The sequence below is a fragment of the Phaenicophaeus curvirostris genome, chromosome 6 (assembly GCF_032191515.1).
Source record: "Phaenicophaeus curvirostris isolate KB17595 chromosome 6, BPBGC_Pcur_1.0, whole genome shotgun sequence".
NCBI classification, from domain to species: Eukaryota; Metazoa; Chordata; class Aves; order Cuculiformes; family Cuculidae; genus Phaenicophaeus; species Phaenicophaeus curvirostris.
Genome location: NC_091397.1, coordinates 58,737,500 through 58,758,254, shown reverse-complemented (window position 1 = coordinate 58,758,254; position 20,755 = coordinate 58,737,500). Strand labels below are relative to the sequence as shown.

Below are 20,755 nucleotides of genomic sequence, written 5' to 3'. Positions count from 1 at the left end.
GAGAAAAGAACTGTGCAAGGTGCATTCCCTGATTCTTTAAATCCTAACAGAATGAGCACTGGTTCTAACATGCCCGATTGTCTGGCAATGGAGTTCACATAGTTTAGACTTATTATGCTTATTTTTCCTATTATCACAAATATTTTTCTTATATATTCAAGCAGAGGAAGTAAAATTAAAGTCTAACTTTAATAATTACTAGTACAGAGATTGCACATAAAATTCGCACTCCTGGCAACACATGGCTTTTTAAACACTCCCCGATTCTGATGTGCATGAGCAACTTTATACAAACAACAAGGAAAGGAAAATGACTTTACAAGACAAAGAGTGAAATGAAATACATGAAGGGCTGTCAATGGCTCATTGTAAACCTGGGAAAAATAAAGCCATAACGATTTCTGAAAACAATGTTTCACTTACACTGTTTTAGACACTCTATAACAGTAGAGAGCAGGGGAAAAAAGTCACACTTTTAAGACCATAGCATATACTTTGAGAAAACTTTGTAGATACTTGAGCCTTCACATTTCAAATTTGTGCCTTAGAAGTGACAAAGACTTTCAGATTTCAGGCACATAATAAATACCATAAGCCAGCAGCAATAACATGGGGTCACTGCCTACGGAAACATAAGTGATTTACTTACAAGCTGAGTTTGCAGTCAGAGTGTTTAAGAAGAAGGCCCTGTGCAGAAAACCTCCTGAAAATGACCCAGCTGATATGAGCTCACATGAAAATGAAGAGTAAACTACCCAAAGTTCACCTGAATCTCTTCTGACTATTAAGAAGTGGGCCGGCATCGAGCCCCAGTAACTGTGTTTTCACTCCCCTCTCTCCTTGTAGGGGCATTTCCTTCATTCTTTTATACTGTCGGGAAGCGCACATCAGCAGCATTACAAGTGCCCAGTGTGCTCGCCCCCACCTCGCAGCTTCCCATGAAAAAATGACTAATTCACACAGTTCATCGCTCCTCCTTTTGCCAGCAGTGCCATTGAAAGACACCAGAGAAGGGCAGGGAAACAAAGGTTGTGCAAGGAAGCAAAGAATAAGCATCAGAAGAAGCGAGGGAAGAAAAGGAAAAGGCATATTCTGCTATTGGTTATGTCTGGCAGCTCTGGATTCATGTAACAGATGGGAGTGCAGAATTGTCCTCTACAGAGACAAAGGGTGAAGAAACCTTCGCTTGGACTAGCTACCTCAATAATCTTTAAAACAAAATAATCAAATAAACACTATCTGTGCTTTCCCCACAGAGAAGAAAAGATTTCCCTCCAACTGCAAGAGAGGCTTTTTATAACTAGCAGTTTGTAATTATCCATTTAAAAGAATTAAGACACTTCAGTTCCAGCCAGAATACAAGCTAAGTACTGCAGTCTGATCAGGAACAGGAGCACAGTCCGGACCACTCCAAGAAACTACAGCAGTCAACACAGAAGAATGCTGTAACAGTCACAGTATTATTCTAAATCTAAACCATAATACTCCAAGTTTGCACTGTATCTACTGAACAGAACTGGGGGGAAGAAGAACTAGACCTCAGCTATGGTCATTTATCAGTTTTATTTACTTAATTGAAACCTCTGATTAGGTACACCAGCTGAGCCATGCCCCTGAGTTTATAGTAGAGATGGATACAAATCAATTGCACTAGTCATGGTTACATGCCTACCTGATCTGAAAAAGTAAACTTGTTAATAGGTACTTCTCACTCACAAAGGTCTGTAGGAGCACCTGCAGAAGGAACACCAGCATTAATTAAGAAAGCTGAGGTAGACCTTTTAATAGTTAATAGTGAAAGAGATCTTCTAAGAAGAAGCGCAGTGGCTGATAATATTGAATAATTCAGCACTATAACCAAAGGAACAATGGCACAGTAACGTGAGCATTTGCAACAAAATCCAACAGAAAATATCTGATACACTGATGGCTCCTTGTGTTCAGGAAAAGGTATACACTGAAGATACTCCTTCCTATTCAGAGGGCATCAAACAATTTCTGAAACCAGTCTTTACAACAAAATTAAAAACAGCTGGTAAAAATCACACTGAAGTGAGTGACTTTACGCTACACTTATGCTCTGCCAGATTTGGGCCCAAAGGATCAAAAAGGTCGTCCAGAAAAGGCAGTAGCTCCAGTTAGCAAATCTGCATTCCCAATAGGCCAAATTCGCCACAACACCAAGTCAGCTTAATTAGCAAGGGGAAAAAAAAACACAACAGATTTTTCACTCATCCTGTCACTTCACAAACCTCCATAAGCAGGAATAGTCTGTGTCTGTCAAGTTTAGAAACAAACAGGAAAGCTTTAGCAGCTGTTGAGCACTCAGATTTAATTTGCGGTCACAAGTATTGAAGAATTTTAACTTGCTGCCTGGCTAGCAGCTGAGAAGTAGATATGCACCAGTAAAAATATAACTAGTCTTCATTATTGCATGAGAAAAAAAACCAACTGCATTGCATTTAATTGCAGAAGTCTGGCAACATATCAAAGAGCATGGAAAAAAGATGTTTAGAAAAAGAAAAAAGAGCTGAGTGACAGACCAGGAAAGACAAAGCCTGCTGCTGCTCAGCCTCTTTCAGCTTCTCTGCTGGCAGGGATTATTAGCTTGCTATGGCTTCCCTTAGCAGAGAGAGGCCAGCCAAACTACATAAAACAAAATGCTTTTTGAATTTCCTTCTTAAATTGTTTTGATGACAAGTTCCCATTAAGAACTGTTGTGAATTCATCAGAAAGTAGATGCAGCTTCCTCTGCTTGGTAGAAACTGAGCATCACAACTTCTTCTCTGCCACCAGACCCCGATGAAGCCAAACCTCCGTGCTGTGTACCCTTTCACGCACCCCAAGGGAGAAAAAGGTCTCTTAGGCTCTTTGTAAAGCCTGCAAAAAGACAAGATAATATCTTGGACACTAAACCTGCAACACATATACAGGCTGAAGTAGCTGGTAGTTATTTGATTTGTTGTAGTTATCATAAAGCATCACACAGCAGAGTCCAGCCTGCAGCAACTGTAGAGATAAGATTTTGGGGGGTAGTAGTGAACTGGTGCACCATCCCAGCCAATTCAAAACAGCCACAAAGGCTTGGTACTGCACTTGGGGCACAACAACCCTATGCAGTGCTACAGACTAGGAGAAGTCTGTCTAGAAAGCTGCCTGGAGGAGAGGGACCTGGGCGTGTTGGTTGACAACCAACTGAATATGAGCCAGCAGTGGCCCAGGTGGCCAAGAAGGCCAATGGCATCTTGGCTTGTATCAGAAACAGCGTGACCAGCAGGTCCAGGGAGGTTCTTCTCCCTCTGTACTCGGCACTGGTGAGACCGCTCCTCGAATCCTGTGTTCAGTTCTGGGCCCCTCACCACAAGAAGGATGTTGAGGCTCTGGAGCGAGTCCAGAGAAGAGCAACGAAGCTGGTGAGGGGGCTGGAGAGCAGGTCTTACGAGGAGCGGCTGAGAGAGCTGGGGGTGTTTAGCCTGGAGAAGAGGAGGCTGAGGGGAGACCTCATTGCTCTCTACAACTACCTGAAAGGAGGTTGTGGAGAGAGGGTGCTGGGCCCTTCTCCCAAGGGACAGGGAACAGGACAAGAGGGAATGGCCTCAAGCTCCGCCAGGGGAGGGTCAGGCTGGACATTAGGAAAAAATTTTTCACAGAAAGGGTGATTGGTCCCTGGCAGAGGCTGCCCAGGGAGGGGGTTGAGTCACCTTCCCTGGAGGGGTTTAAGGGACGGGTGGACGAGGTGCTGAGGGACATGGGTTAGTGTTTGATAGGAATGGTTGGACTCGATGATCCGGTGGGTCTCTTCCAACCTGGTTATTCTATGATTCTATGAAATGGCCTCAAGTTTCACCAGTGGAGATTTAGACTGGATATTAGGAAATACTCTTTACCGAAAGGGCTGTCAGGCACTGGAACAGGCTGTCCAGGAACCTGGAGGAGGTCTCATCCTTGAGATATTTAAAAGACATAGAATCACAGAATAACCAGGTTGGAAAAGACCCATCGGATCATCGAGTCCAACCATTCCTATCAATCACTAACCCATGTCCCTCAGCGCCTTGCCCACCCGTCCCTTAAACCCCTCCAGGGAAGGGGACTCAACCCCCTCCCTGGGCAGCCTCGGACAGGGACCAATGACCCTTTCTGTGAAAAATTTTTTCCTAATGTCCAGCCTGACCCTCCCCTGGTGGAGCTTGAGGCCATTCCCTCTTGTCCTGTCCCCTGTCACGCGTCGAGCTTCTCATCACCCAGCAGCCCCCAGTCCTTCTCTGCAGGGCTGCTCTCAATCACATCGTCCCCCACCCTCTACTGAAACCGAGGCTCGAAACGGATCGATTACAGCTCCGTCCCACTGTGGAACAGAAGCCCCTCCCTCCGTCGAGAACCCAGGGGAGACACCGAGCGCCCCAGCCAAACGCCAGCCCGCCCCCACCCCTCAGCGAACCCTTACGCCAACGGCGGAGAGGGGCGGGCGGCCGTGGGCCCTTACGCAAACGGCGGAAGGGGACAGGCGGCCGTGGGCCCTTACGCAAACGGCGGAAGGGGACAGGCGGCCGTGGGCCCTTACGCAAACGGCGGAAGGGGACAGGCGGCTGTGGGCCCTTACGCAAACGGCGGAGGGCGGCGCGGAGCCACGCCCCCTCCGGGCGCCCGCAGATAACGGGCGGCGGCGCGTGCGCGCGCAGCCTCGTTTGTGTCGCGCCCCTGGGCGCCCCTCGGCGGCCAATCGGCGCGCGCCGCTCACCTGCTGCGGGCGCGGGGCCCGCGGGGCGGGGCGGGGCGGGCCCGGCGGCGGCGGCGGTTGGAGCGGCGGCTGGAGCGGCGGCGGCGGCGCGATGGTGTGCGGGGGCTTCGCCTGCTCCAAGAACTGCCTCTGCGCCCTCAACCTGCTCTACACGGTGCGGGGGCCGCCTCCGCACGGCGGGGTTGGGGGGGGGGCGGGCGCCGCCCCTCAGCCGCAGCGCGGGGGCGGGCGGGCTTTGTCACTGCAGGGACGGGGCTCCCGGGGTTAAAAGCCGGGGTGGAGCGGGGAGTGCGGGGCCGGGGAGGGGGGGTCAGGTCTTGGCTGAGGAGCGGGAGGTGCTGGGGGCGCGATGAGGCCTGAGCTGGGGAGGGGGTGGTGCTGGGGGGGGTCAGGGACGGGCCTGGGGGGGCGCTGGGGGAGTATTGGGGCCTGGGGGGCAGGGGGAGGTGCTGAGGGGTCGATAAGGGCTGAATTGAGCAGAGGGCGGTGCTGGGGCGTTGTCGGGGCTTGGGGGGGGCGGTGCTGGAGGGGGCAGTCAGGGCTGGACTGGGCTGGTGTGGGTCAGGGCTGCACTGGGGAGGGTTTGGTGCTGGGGGGGGATCAGGGCTTGGCTGAGGAGGTGTTGGTGCTGGGGGGGATCAGGGCTTGGCTGGGGAGAGATTGGTGCTGGGGGGAATCAGGGCTTGGCTGGGGAGAGATTGGTGCTGGGGGGGATCAGGGCTTGGCTGGGGAGAGATTGGTGCTGGGGGGGATCAGGGCTTGGCTGGGGAGGGTTTGGTGCTGGGGGGAATCAGGGCTTGGCTGGGGAGGGGGTGGTGCAGGCACTTGCAGGGGAGGGGGCACCGTTTGTCCCCTGCTTTGTGGTCTGGAAAGGTCACTGCACCAAGCTGGGAATGAAAGGGGAAGGGTTGGTTTTCTCCTTCAGCCATGGAGCAGAACCGTGTAGGTGTGTAGGGCCCCACAAGGCCCCCATGCAAACCAGAGCATATTGGTGAGCAATGGGGCTGTGCTGGAGAGGCCTCACTCTGGATTATAAGGGGGTTTTCCTTGGGATGGAGCAGCGAGTTACAGGCTCTGGCTGCTTTGGGCTGGTAGGATCACGTGTGTATGGGGGACATAGTAGGCTAAGCTGAAATAACCGACTTGCTAGGGAATTCTAGGCACAGGTGCCTGCTTTTGTTTGCGCACCTTGGAGGACCTTGTTCCAACAGAACAAGAAATATGTTTTTGCTGAAGGGAGTAATGATTTCTTTGAATTACAGTGCCTGGAATATCCAGTTGTTGTTGCTTGCTTTGCCTGTTAACAATGGGCGAATTACAACGCTGATGCTTTTAAATTTTGAGTTGCAGAAATAATATTTAAGGTGTTTAGTTGGCCTGGTAGAGTTGATCTAGCAAAACATGCGGACTTATCTGTTCCTTGGTTCGACATATACCTAGCAGTTCAAGACTTGGGTTGCAACAGCACAATGAATGAAGGGCTTATTTTTCCCCAGCAGGAAAAAAAGCCAGAAGACAACCAGAGCAAGAACTTCGTCACTTCTTTTTAAACAACATTAATCCACAGTAATAATGGGTGGGAAGGGAGTTGTGGGGATAGAAGGTAAAATAGGTAACACTTCTTGAATGTTTTCTGGCTAGCACTGGTGTGTCTTCATCACATTTTTGCAGTGTACCCTCAGTTCTGTATATTAGGGGTTACAGTTCATAGTCTTTTCTTTAAAACACTTCTAGAATGGGATATTGGAACTCTATATTTTATTTTTCCCCTGCTGTCTTGTTTTACTTTTTTTTTTTCTGTCATACACCAAGAAATACGTATGTCCTGGCAGTAGTAAATCAGTTACTGGTTTAAGCCAAGACACCAGAAACCCAATAATCAAATTGCTTGTTTAATATTTTTTTTAGATGGTACTTTGCTGATGACATTGGTTCTTCTCTGGACTGAGTTAATGTCCTTAGGCCCTGACTCTATTTTAAAATAATCTATTTTATGTTAATAATTCTGGCATCTATGCTGTCTTACTGACTTCAGAATAGTTCCTTATCGGTATTGGAAGAGTAGACAAAAATAACACAGACTATTTGTTGACTCAGTGTGTGTATATAATGACGTGTTGCTGAAATAGTCTTACATGGAAGAATTGTCTGCATACAAAGACCTTTAAAATACTAGTTTTGAGTAACCTGACTAATTTTGTCTTTATTCAATCATAATTACATTTCCCATGTAAAGGGAAACCCATAGAAAGTTCTTAAAATGCCTGTCCACAGAGTTCAGCTGAATGTATGCAACTTGAGACTCCTAATCTTCCAGGTATGAGAACTCTTGGTGCTGGCTCCACCAGTATTTGCTCACTTTAACCAGACAAGGATTTCCTTAGGTAGACAGTGTTCCTTCCAAGGAAGTCTCAAGTAATTGTGTTGAAGTGCGAACAGTTGGTATCTTATTTCAAATCATGTTTTCAGAAAGGAAAGGGAAATTCCTAAGTCCTAGCTAGCGATGAAAGGTTGAAGTCGTTACTGGGCCATGAGATTAAATATTAAAATTTGTAAAAAAGAACAATCTTGACATTTGGATGGTGTGTGCTGTTTTTGTCACTGAAGCAGCTGCTTAATTGTTGCTGCAGCAGCAAGTATGAACTGCTTGTTGTCAGTATGTAAACATTTTGCCTTTGTTTTGATAAGCAGGCTTTCAGATTTTCTTACAGCTGGAAGGGCCATTTGGTTTGAAGTGAAACACATGGTATCTTTACCATTGAAAGTGTGTATTGTTTAGTAGCACAGAGTTCATTCCACAGGAGCATCCATGTTTCCTCTTAACAATAGATAGTACTTTTATCAAAATAATTTACCTGTTATAAAACCTTGCTCTCTGAATTTGTTTCCTGGACTGTCCCGGGTCTTGCATCACTTTTCAAAGCATTGTGTTTGAAAGTTTGGGGGTTTTTTTTCTGTTGCTGTTTGTTATCCTATGGGTGCAGTATTTATTGAAATTATAAGTAGTGCATTTCTGCCCTCTTTATCAAAATTCCTTTTCCCGTGTAACGGAAGTATACAAAGATGAGTACAAAAATTCTCAGATTTAGACAGCAAGTGTTTGTCATGGGAGAGTGTTTCAGAATGTTTGTCTCAATTGCAGTTCCCAGTGCAGAGATGTGAGCATGTTGCGTCTTCCATGCAGATCTGCTGGCTCCATCTCCCTTCTCTCTGCATAGGGGAAACCTGGTGTTTGGGTTGGGGTGAACATCTAGATTTTCCTAGGAAAAGGCAGTGTGACTGTTTTCCGTGTGTTATAATTCCTGACTGCTGTCGTGGCTACGTGGAACCAAGTCCTAGCAGGCAGGAATTAGAGAAACAGTCCTTGTCTGATGTGATTCAATTCCAATTATGTTTTTATAAGCTGGTTATCAGCTGTAAGAAGCAACGAATAAATAGCCTGCTGTGTGCTGTGGCTGACAGTCTGTGGTCAATATTTAAGAGTATGGTGTCAAGTGTTTGCTCTGGCACCAGATTGTGCACATTGTCCTAACTGGATTGGATGGCTTAGCAGATCGGGCAGGTTGCCTTGAAGCCATTTCTGTCAGTCTCAAGGTCATTTTGAAGGCGACTGTGTAAGCTGTGCCATCTAGTCTTGATATGTAAGTAAAAGAGGTACAGAAACTCCAAGTATGTGGCTGGGAAGGTTAATGTCGGTCATGTCAGTTTAGTCTTGTTTGGGTTTTTTTGTTTTCATGGGCTTTCTGGGAAGGTTTCTATGCTCGCACTTGAGAACACAGAGTGACTACAGCAAAAACATAGATACAGACGGATTTTAAGACTTCTTGTCATTGTTTGGGAATACCCCCAGCTATATCACGTGGCAATTTATAGCCAAAATGACAGCGGTTTGTGGTAGCAGATCAGAATTAAGACATACTGGATCTGTAGACCACATATGAGCGAGTTTTGGGGTTTTTTTTTTAATTGCCTTGCGCAGCGTGCAAAGTGGCATTTAGAGCTAGGAAGGCAGAGCATGTTTAGTGAAAAAACTGGGGAATGACAGGGCACAGAAAGAGGAGGCTACACGGAGCATGGTGTGTTTCAGTAACACTGTTTTCAGCCATCCTAGGTGGACACTTTAAAGCCAGCACAGTTACTGAGAAGCCCTCTGAATGCCTTGCTGTAGTGTTGTAGCTTAAATTAATTGTGTTCTTTCTACTGTTGTTTTCAATGTTGAGGGAGATCTGTGTGTGGAAGGATCTGTGGGATCACTGTACTTTCTGAAAAAGTTTCACAGATTCTTAGAAAATAATGAGCAAACAAGCAAGCAAAACTAAACATTTCAGAAGATATTTGTTCCTGCCACACAGCAGTAATCTTGCATTCCCAAATCCTAGGGAGTATAAAATAGGGGTTAAATCTCACTGCCATTTTAACATGAAAGCAGTTTGTTACATGGTCAAAACCAATTATTTGCTAATAACATGAAGAACTCTGAACTAGGCCGTCAAACTGAAAGAACTGGCTTTGTGATAAGAGACAGGAATGCTGCCTTTCACATAAATTGCTTGTTCCACGTCATATGCCTCAAGGCTGTTCAATAACCAGACTGCTGATCATCCCTTATTTAAGTAAGTCACGTAAAGATGGAAGATTTCTGTTAGAAATCCTTTGGAGTTACCCAGAGCTTTCCTTACTGCTTGGCATTCACTGTGCTCTCAGTGAAGCTGTAGTAGTGCTCTAAGGAGGTAGTTGCTTCCAGTTTGGCTAGCTTGCAGCTGTGATGGAAACCAGTTTAGCTTAGTTTTGGCTTCCTAAAGATGCACCACTATATACCGCTCATTGTTTTAATGTGGTGGTTTTAGATTAAGCGCAGGGAACCAGAAGAATCGATCCATTGTGGCTCTGCAGAAGTGGCTGGCCAAGTTGAAGGTAAGGGTGGTGAAAATCTCTACCTTCAAAATACAAACTGTTTGAGGTTTAAACTTTAAAGCCCCCTTAAAAGAAGTGGAACGTGAATTTATATGTGGAGAAAGAAGTTAGGGAGGAATTGTTTAGTCATGTTTGTAATCTCTCTGGTTTTAGTTCCTGTTCCATATCCAGCCCAACAGCTATTCTGTAAATAGTTCCTTTGCTGATAGTGGTGTAAATGCTATATAGTCGCTTTATCCCAGAATTATGAGGCTGTGTTTCTTGAAATTTGGGTTCTGAAAAGCAGTTTCTACAAACTCCTTTTTGGGCTGAAGCTGCAAAAAAACAGAGAAGACCAGCTTCTGCATATGACTTCCTTCCTAGCAAGCAGCCCAAGCTAGCTGAGAAGTTGCTAGTTAGTCAAAACAGCAGATTTGCTTGTGGCTTGTTGTGGAAGGGAGGAGGAAATGGTTTCAGCATTTGAATAGTTTCTCAGTGGCGTTGTCTAGAAAAATAATTTGTTGGTGTCTTGATTTCTTTTTGTAATATAGACTTTAATCTTGTGGATAAGTGCACAAGGGGTATGTGTGAAGAGAAATTACACTTTTCCATTACAGGAGTGGAAGCAGCTATGTGCACAAGAGAGCTTGGATTTAAAGAACAGAGCAAATGGGAAGTTTTTTTTGTTTTTTTTTTTTTTTTTTTTAGTAGAAGTAGTAGTATATGCAGCAGTAAGAGGAAAGAAATCCCTGACAACTACTGTGAAGGCTAATGCTTTATTTATGTTTATAAGCTAGCTGGAGAACAGGACAGTTAAACTTGTGATGATGTTACCTCTGGACAAAGAAATTCTTTGCCTAGAAATTTTTGTATATGAAACAACTCTGAAGTTCAAATGAACGTCTGTCTTTATATATATATTTTTATATATATGAGAATATAATGAAAATCACTTAAAGTGGAGTCTGATCCATTCCTCTGATTTTTGAACTTGTAGTCCCTAAAACCTTTCCTCTAGAGGTGCTGACGTTGGGGTAACACTTTGCTTGGTTTTTCTCAACTTTTTTTGACTCCATAGAAAAAGTACTCAATCTCATACTGAAAACTACAGATTTTCACTTAGCATTTGTGCTGCCTATAGGTTTGTTCCAGTAAACATTTACTTAATTACAAATTGATGAGGTTTTATGTATAGGATTATGCTAAGCCTGTGTTTGAGTGTGTTCATTCTAAATGAGGTTGCTAGAGTTTGTACTGATAGGGAATATGATATATAGCAAATGAGGATATTAAATTTAAAACACTAGCTGTCACCCCCCCCACACAGACGATTCCCACAGCTCTGTATTGCTTTTTTGATTTGTGGACAGTATGTGTTTGTAGCATCTTTCTGTGAGATAGATTGCTCCAGCTTGAGATTGTAATAAATCCTCTTGGCATTCTTTGTAAACGTCTTATGTGAACGGGACCTTCTAAAGCACTTTTGAGAAAAGGGCTTGTACTTGTATGTTTGAAGCTGTGTGGCTACTTCTGAGGAATCATTCATCTCTCTTAATGAGGGACTTTCTTACTGCATGTAAGAAGGTGTTTTGTTGATAGGGGATTTAGGAGCTGGTTAGTCTCTGTTTAATGAGCTAGACAATATAGAATCCTTGGTGAGTGCTAAATCTGCCCCTGATCTGTCTGTTAAAACTTTCATTTTTGGTGTGGAGTGTGGCAGAGTTTCAGTAGTGGAAGAGCTAGCTGTAGTGTGTGGGACTGTTGGTTGGAAGGGACTTTCAGGGCTCATCTGTCCAGGCTCCTGCTTAGAGCAGGATGGTGACTGACACCCATTTACCCGCTGTGGCTTTCTCTACTGAGTCTTGGAAAAGCTCTGAGAGGAAAGATTGCTACCTCTCCAAGTACAGCACCAAACCACCTTGCAGATGTTTTTTCTAATGTCCAGTCTGAACCTTCCAAGCTGTTACTTGTGATACTGGGAAGAGTTTGCCTCTGTTGTTTTCATAATGCACCTTCTGCTTCTGTTGCTCTTAGATTATCCTTAGGCAGCCTCTTTGTCAGACTGAACAAATGCAGCTCCGTCACCTGCTTCTCAAACATCGTCCTCAAGGCTCCAGGCCATTTTGGTGGCTCTTTCTGGGTTCTCAAATTTCTTTTTGACCTGGAGGAGCAGTATTTGAGCTGCAGTCTCACCAGCATTGAGTTTCCTTTGATTGCACTCCTCTTGGCTTTCCCTGTTTGCAGTGAGAGCATACTCTTGGCTCATATCTGGCTTGGCAAACAGTGTGATCCCCTAGTCTATCTCAGTAAGACAGTTGTTCAACCAGTCTGTTCCCAGGCTCCACTGAAGCGCCCCAGGAGCAGAATTTTGCACTTCATGAGGTTCCTGTTGGCTTATTCCTCAAGTTTATCAAGGTCCATCTGAGTTGAATCTCAGTTTGGAGAGTCAATTACTCTTCCTTGTTCAGTATCATCTGTAAATTTTCTGAAGATTCATTCTGTCTGTCACTCAGGCTGCTGTTGAATGTATTATATTATATTGGCCCCAGTATCAGCCTTTGTGGTGACGCTGAGCCATCAATAACTACCCTTTAAGCTCAGCAGTCCAAGCTGTTGTCATTCAGTATAACAGGCCGTTTCTCCAAGCTGTGCCTTTTCAGCTTGCTTATGAGACTATTGTGGGAAACCAGATCAGTCCTAATCACTAAAAACTGACCTGTGATTCCATATGTTTCTGGTAGATTTATCAAGCAAATATTTTAAGTGCTAGTAACCAGGTCTAGCTTTATGTAAGTAAATTCATGCAGGTAAAATGGAGTTTGGCATGTACTTCAGTCTTATAAGGATGACGCTATTGTCTTTGGAGAATTTCTAGTGTTGTGAAGTGTGGTTTCAGTAAAATAAGATGTGACATTCAGAAACACCATAAAGAGTCCATATTCCTTAATTTAATAGAAATAGATGACTTTTTAAATAAGTAAATAAAGCGTGTATGTTTAGAATATATGTATTATTCCTTTAAAAGTAGCTAAGGTCACTAACTAATTTTGTTCAAGTACATTTTACTACAAAGTCTTAGCAGCTTCACTTTTAGAAATACTGCATCTAAATCATTTTGTTTCAAAAAACTGGAATATGCACTGTTGAGTAGGCATTTCTAGCAGCTAAACAGTGCCTAATGCTACAAGTCTTGCATTGGTTTACAGACTTGTAAAATCTCTTCCCAAACCAGTTAAAGTTATTTTTCCTGTGTGTAGTTGTATGCCTTTACTTTAGTTTTTCACATTATGGCATTATAAATATATATATGTATTTATTGCTCAGCATTCAGTTAGTCTGAGAATGAAAGAATAGCTATAGTTTAATCCTTTAGTCAACATGTAGTGGAGGCAGGAACTTAATATTAAATCTGTTTCTGGAATGGTTTGTAAACATGGACACTCTGGTTCAGTTTTGAAACATAAAGTCAGTTTTCCACAATTCTAAGTGGTCAGAATTGGAGTAGCCAATAAATATTTTGATCTGAATCACGTATCTGCCTGACTGGATACAGCATTTTCACATAGCTTGCCAGCCAGAGCCCAATAGCACGGATCTATGATCATACTGAATTTCCAGATATTTTAAGGAATTAGACAATGGTCACCTTTGTCATGTGAAAGAAAAAAACGTATAGCCTTGGTATTGTGGAGGTGAAGCTTGAAAATGAGACTGATGGCTCTGAAACTAGAATGTGATCAAAAGAGAAGCTGAACTCTTCTATGTTGTTTTATTTTTTAAAGCCAGTCACCTGAATGTCTGGGGTTGAGTGGTGGGTTTAAGAGCCTGAGAGGCCTTTTTCTACGTGAAAATCATAGGAGTTCTATATTCAATACGTTGCTGTTTCTGCAAGAAAAGCTTTTTGGGCCAGAGGTTTGTGGTAATAAATTCTAGTGTCATACACACGAATTTAATGAACGTATCATCAGAATAATGGAAGCTGACATGAGTAACAGCAGCAAGAAGTAACTGCTATCCTGCAGCTCACACACTGCATTTATCCAGGACGTGTTTTAGGCACAAATTTTGTTTAGGTCTCTTCTTTTTATTTTGATACTTTAAGAATAAAACTGATTTCATCTAATTGTTTCAGACTTACTAGGAAGTGAGCAAAGAGCTAAAACAAATACACATTTTGGTATCCTGGAAGCAGATTGGTGAAGATAAAGATTGGCCGTCATATCTCAGGCAGGAGAAAGAAGTATTGGTGAAAATCATTAGAAGCAAAGTTTCTTCTGCTTTTCTTTGTGAAATAAGTTAAAATTTGACATTGCCGTTGAGATTTTCTGATGAGATAACACTTTAAAGAGCTATGTAATGGCAGTGTGAATTCAGCGTTTAGAAGCTGATGCAGAGCATGGGACATCAGCCAGCACTTTCTGATTGGCAATTGGATTATGGGACTTCTTTTGTTGTTCACCTCTGATCCTTCCCCCTCCTCCACCCTGTAATTTAGATTCATAATATCTTGGCCTGGTATTTTGGTTTTAACTGAATGTGGCAATTTAGAATTTTTCTTTAAGAGAAACAAAGGCAAGGATGAATTCTTCTAGGTACTTTTTAGTGAGGTCAGGGTTCTGGAAAGTTAAAAGTGTGGATGTTGAATTGCTGTTATTTAGCAGAGAACATAATGGGCAATATGTTTCACAGACATATAACTGTTTCAAACAAGAACATCAGGAACCTTGTGTATTGGACATCTGAGTTGGCTTTTTCTGCAGCGTCCCTCCTGCCATACCTCATTACAGATTTCTCTGCAGCTTTTCATGTTGGAATTTTTTTTGTTCTGTGTTTTTGGCATGGAAAAAGGAAAGGCTGGAGCTTCCTGCCCATATAAACAATAAATCCCAGTAAACTGACTGGGAAAGATTCTGCCTGCTTTCCTTGAATATCGTCTTTAAAAGGAAGGAAACAGCATAAGAGTGTTTTGGGTATTGAAATAGGATTGACTTCATAGTAGAGCTATTTTTTGAAGAAATATGTAGTGGAGACAGGGCACTTTTATTGTTTTACTAAATGAAGTCCTTGAGATGTAGATATAAAAAGTATGTTTGTATGGCCTTGTTAACTGTTGTGTTATGTCATCACTATGTAGAAGCTTCTCTAATGAATTAATACAGCTGTATTCCCCATTACAGTAGGTTTTGGCAAAGTGCACTTTTTTGCGTGTTTGGCGCTGTGGAAGTGCATATCCTATTTGCTTTAAAAACTCTGCCTCTGTTTCAGGAGGCATCTGGAATTTTCACTCTTCCATTCTGTGAATTAAAGCCAATGATTTTAGATTATTTGTCAAGTCTGTTAAAATCCACGCTTCACTTTAATGTCTCTTAGTCGCAGGTGATGCAACATGGCTTGACTAGTGGGTAGGTGAAGTTATAACAGTTCCACTTCAGCAGTGTTGAAGAATGTGCGCCTTAAAACATCAGGAACTGAAGTTATCTCCACAATGAAGTGGAGAATTGGTTTGTTCATGGTTGTGCTTCTCTTTAATCTAAAGAAAAAATGTACCTTCTTAGTAAAAACTTTAATGTAAAGAACATAGGTTGATCATCTTTTGATAGGTAGACTAATGTTTTTTGTTTTCTCTTCTTTTCAGCTCGTAAGCTTGCTGCTAATTGGGATTGCAGCATGGGGAATCGGCTTTGGCCTCATCTCTAGTTTCAGAGTGGTTGGAGTGGTAATTGCAGTAGGAATCTTCCTTTTCCTTATTGCCTTAGTTGGATTGATTGGTGCAGTGAAACATCATCAAGTCCTGCTATTCTTTGTATCCTTCTGATGCATTATATGGATTACAGCTTGGTTCAAGCCAGTAAACAACCTGATCTGGCAGCTGAGATTGATGTGGAAGGGGCTTCAGAAACTGAACAGAAATCCACCATCTTATTTGGTCAACTGCAGTCTAAATTAAACTTCTTTCCTACTTTATTCCAGCTTTATATTGTTTTCTTACTTGCTTGTGCTCTGGAGACAAAAGTATTCACTTATTCTCTTTTTATAAATTAAAATACTTAATTTTTTGGGAGCTTTTTTTGGTAGGTCACTGTCACAGGTGCCTCTTATTGTGTACTCAACCCTATACCAAGCTGAAGTATGTCAACTATTAATGTTTAACAGTAGAGAAAGATGATACTTCCAGATAGTGAGCTGGTTATAGCTGGCAGGGTAATACAGGCTTTCAAGAAGGAATTTTTTTCATACCTAGTTTTTATTAGTGAACCAACTCAAACTAGAAATGAGCACAGGCCTTCATGGTATGTTTTGCTGCTTAATGATGCTCTGTTAGCAGTCTTTGCTGCTGCCTTGCATAACAATGTATTTTTTCATTCGAACAGATCAGATTTGGCAGATAAAACTCTTATTTTTCTGGTTTTGGTCTATGAACAAGTAGTGATCTCCACTAAGAACAGATGAATTGTGTGAGATAGCTATGTGCTGGCAGCTGAATTGTGAAGACTGGCCGACTTTCAAAACGTGATCTTTAGTATCAAAGTTTGTTCATTTTGTTTTCTCCTGTTTTCATATGCTTTAGTCCAAAATTGTGTAAGGCTGTGTTCCAAAAGCAACTCTCACTTTTTTTATTAATAAAGGCTAAAGTTATCTTTTGTAATTAATTGCAAGACTATGTCATTGAAGAAGAAAATTCTGGATAAGCCATACCAAGAAAAGTATTTTTGTTACTACTTTAAGTGAAGTGTCTTGGCATGACAGCATGAGTCCTTAAATCTGGAGAAACTGGATGCAGGTTTTTCTTTATCAAAGCTCCTTTTACTAGCTTCTGTGTTCCTGTTGTTTCACTAGGGAAGTAACAGCTAACCCAGAAATACCAGCTATGTATAGTAGTAGCTAGAAAGAGAATGTATGGTGATTGACTTCCAGGAACGTTAGTTGTTTCATCTTTTTCACATCCAGTCAGAATTCAGTTCTGTAGTTGTTTTGTTTTTAAAGACCTGACCTGTTGTTATCCAATGAAATAAGAAATACCATTAGGCATGTGTGTTGTAAAAGCAACATTGTTTTGAGAGTGTATCCTTAACTAACTATTTCCAGTACATGATTATTCTTTTGCTAGTCTTTATTGTCCAGTTTTCTGTCTCCTGTGCCTGTTTGGCATTGAACAAAGAACAGCAGGTAAGAAAAGTTTCCTGGCTTCTTAGTTCATCTGTAGCATATATATATGTAAGTACACATACGCTTTTTTTAATATATAGTCTTCCACAATATGAGGTCAGCATGTTTTAAGAAAATCAGCGATATCCTTTTAAATAAAAACTAAACCTTTAGGCAGTGCTTGGCTGTGGTAGGTAGAAAGAAATGCATCTAAGTTCTAAAAATCCTTTAACCTTTTTTTTTTTAACTGTATTGTTTCTAATCCTTCTGTGTAGATTTATGGTCACAAGTGTAGCAGCCTGATGTCCAAACTATATCACGGGTTCAGCAATTCCAGATAAGCTGATGAAATCTACAATAATCATAATGTAAAGATTATAAAGCCACTGAATTGCTCTTGTGTAACTGAAAAGGTGGTGACAACATTAGAAACAGAGGTGACCCTTAAGTTTGGAAGCAAAAGTAACTTCCATGGGGTATGGAGACTAATTCTTATGCAGTAAGAAGCAGGCAAGGGTACAGTGACTAAATAATCAGCTTGCTACGTGTAAGCACGCTTTTTGTTTGAAGTCTGAGCACTCCCAGTTAGATTAGTTGCATGTCACATTACTGGTGCTCTTACCAGGTTTAGGAAAAAGAAAGGAAGGAAGAAAGTAAATTAAAACCATGGATGTGCTGTGGCAAGGTGCTGCTATTTCATTAGCTGCGTGCACTGTTTGAACGTTCAAGCCATTCGTTAATGTGTTATCCAGTTAGACTTCAGGATCTTAAAGTTTTAGTTAAGGAATCATCAACTTAGCCTAATATATTGGTTTCTAGTGAAATGCAAACGGTTCAATTAATATAATATGCATTTGACTGTGTCTTTTAGAGTCAGCTTCTGGAGGTGGGATGGAATAATACTAAGAGCGCGAGAACAGATATTGAGAGAAATCTGAATTGTTGTGGATTCAGAGTTTTTGATCCAAATGAAACCTGCTCCTCTGTAAGTTCTCCAAACATGACAAAATCTTACAACTTCATTGTGTTTATTCAAGTGCATATGACTGTCTTCATAGCTGCAGGAAATGGAGTTTTCTTAAGAAATGTGTAAGGTAGTTGTTACACTGATACTAAGCTCTTTAGTTAACTTACTTGAAAAATAATCATACAGCACCCTGTGAGGGTTGTAGTCCGTTGCATTTACATACTTGCTTTTTTGAAGTCTTTTAAAACTGCTGGAGTTCTGGCCGTGGCTGGCAGTCTTTTATAGAGCTAGCTGGATGTTTTAGATCAAATGCAGTGTCATCAGAAAATGGAGTGCAATTCTGTGTTTGTATTTGCTACAGGACTGTTTTAGAAGTCATCAGTGTCAACCATGTGCACCAATAATAGAAGAATATTCTCAAATGGTGCTGAGATTTGTTGGAGGCATAGGACTCTTCTTCAGTTTCACAGAGGTAAATGAGTAGGAGGTTGGAAAATTCAGTGCTTTTCCCCCCACTTTAAAGGCTTTGGTTTTGAAACAATTAATTATAGAGGGGTTTATTAAAAGAACTCACAGTACTATGTCAGGAGTCAAGTAATTAGGTTAAATTCTTCTCATCTATCAGCTTACTTAAGTCTGCCAAAAGGAGAGCTCGTCTTTATTCAGCACTGGGAGTTCTTGTAACTTTGTTGTTTAGACTACAAACCACAACTAGATACCGCATTAAAATGTGGTGCTTTAAGTTTTGCAGAAAGTGAGCTATTCAGGTTTAGTGTTCTTCAAAAGTAATAAAAAGTGTCTTTGCTTTACCTTGCTCCCCTGTTTTCCCCACCTTCCCCCACACATGCACACACAGGAATCTTTGGGGTGGGGTTTTTTTTTTGATTTTTTTTTTGTGCTTCTTGTAGTGCAAAGATACAGTTCCATGATGCATGAACTGTATTTTAAACATCAGGTTTAAAAGGTCTTCAACTATCTGCTTTAATACCCAGATGCTATATAAACTTGCTTTATTGATTAGTGAATAAAAATCCTCAGAATGGGTCTTTCATAATCCCTAGCAGAACATGAGTAAATATTCCTTCTGCTGTTTAGCAGAGTTCTCAGAGGTTTGTAAATATTGCAGCAACATGAGAGATACAGCAACTTAAAGAGAATCACTCCGACATTTGCCTTCAGTTTCTCTACTAAAAACATGAAGCTGCTGGAAGGGGGCAGGAGGTTGGAGGGAACGACAGGATTTGAAAATGTACTAAAAAAATAGCCTTATAGTTAAGTGATAGCTGTAAAATGAAACAACTTGGAGGCCATTTATGAAAGAATAATTTAAAGCTAGACATGCCTGTGAGAAATACTGCGGATGCAGTTTTGGCTTTTTTTGTTTCATTCTTCTCAGTGTTGCTAGGTATGAATTCTTTCTGACAAGGTGCATTCTTTTTTCTAATTAAGAAAGCTGGTGCGTGATTGTGCCATTTTAGTGATAGCAAAATATCTTGTGTACTGGAAATCAGTTATCAGGGTTTTGCATTTTGCAGAATGGATGGAGACCCTCTGCTTAATAATATCTCTATTTTTTTGTTTTCAGATTCTGGGAGTCTGGCTGACGTATCGCTACAGGAACCAAAAGGATCCCCGTGCAAATCCTAGTGCATTTCTTTGAGTTTATAAAGGACTGAATCTTCTCTCTGCACCTTCCACTTCAAAATACTGATTCTCCATAGTCTGGTATTTCTTTATAACAGGAATTCTACTTGTACCCAAAAGAAAACTTGATTTTCATAAGAAAATTAGAGTTTTCATATTTAATTTCCCACTATTTTTCTTCTAAGAATCTCTGTATTGAAGTAGACTGGTGCATTCATAGTTGGGCAGAGTGAAACTGCTGCCCTGGGATGATTAAATAAAGACTTTGGTAGTTGATGTGGTGAACTCTCTATATAGTGAGATTTATAGCACTATTGGCTTCTCTGGTGTCCAAAAAACCCAAAAGTGTTTTCTGCTGTATTAATTGATTGCAAAAATTCACATTTTCTCATTAAATATTAAAAATATATAATGGCTGGTTGAACTGAATGGCGTTAGGATGAAATCTAGTCAACTTCTTTGACTTGGTAATCGTCTCCCACTTTCTAGTTAGAGCAAAAATAGAAGCTAAAGATGTTATTTTGTGTGATGCACGTAAGTGTATGTCAGTGACTACTGTAGTCTTCGTCCCACTTCCCCTTCCCTGTTTGTTTTGGCTTTCTGGTAGGTTTAGAATTTTGTTGAGAATGGAAATAATTCTTTACTTTTAAATGAATATCTTCACTATGAGAAGAACGGATGAAGAAAACCAGGAGAATGTAATTGCAGCTGATTAACTTGAAGCTTTTTTTTCTTGACAAGTGAATGAAGCTTGGTATTTGCACAACATCAGAATCAGTAGTGGTCTGTTGTCGTTAATGTAAGAAACTTGATGTCTGGAAAGTTGTTGTACAGCTATTTTTTCAGATGGCGTAAAATTAGTGTTGTAATAACTCCGCAGTGTATATTCCTCTGTCATCAAGCTAACAGTTGATTTCATGAGAGTTTGAACAATGTATAAAGAAAGAAAAAGCAATGGACTCCAGTAGTTTTTTTTTGGTTGTTTTTTTTTTTTTTTTTAAATAAAAAGGGAAAACTAAAGTTAAAATGGTACATTATCTATCTGATAAGTGTTGTCTGAGCTGAAGGAAAGCACAGTCCCTCTTTCAACCTGTAACAGAGGAATTAGCTGGAAAGTCAGATGTCCAGACACCCAACGTGTGTAATGTTCCATTTGTTTCTAATCACATTGAACTGCAGACCGGCACTGCACCTTTTCATTCAGTTCTTGCTCTCTCGAAGAAGGCAGCTGCTGTAGCCTGAAAGACTGCTTTGCAGGGAAAAAGAGAAGAGTATTAGGGCCATCAGCCAAGAAACAGAGCAGCTAAGTGAGGTGGGAAGGAAGACAGTGACAGCAAAAAGTGGCTCCTCATGGAGTTTCTCTT

At 41.7% G+C, this 20,755-nt stretch overlaps 1 protein-coding gene across 1 annotated transcript; it reads left to right on the top strand.

The window, feature by feature from the left end:
• The first annotated feature begins 4,766 nt into the window (after positions 1 to 4,766).
• Positions 4,767 to 20,340, top strand: TSPAN13 (tetraspanin 13). The gene is made up of 6 exons (XM_069860343.1): positions 4,767 to 4,895; positions 15,270 to 15,437; positions 16,721 to 16,801; positions 17,652 to 17,765; positions 18,109 to 18,219; positions 19,333 to 20,340. Exons 1-6 carry the CDS (start codon positions 4,833 to 4,835, stop codon positions 19,405 to 19,407), a joined length of 612 nt encoding a protein of 203 aa, XP_069716444.1. The 5' UTR covers positions 4,767 to 4,832; the 3' UTR covers positions 19,408 to 20,340.
• The last annotated feature ends 415 nt before the right edge of the window (positions 20,341 to 20,755 follow it).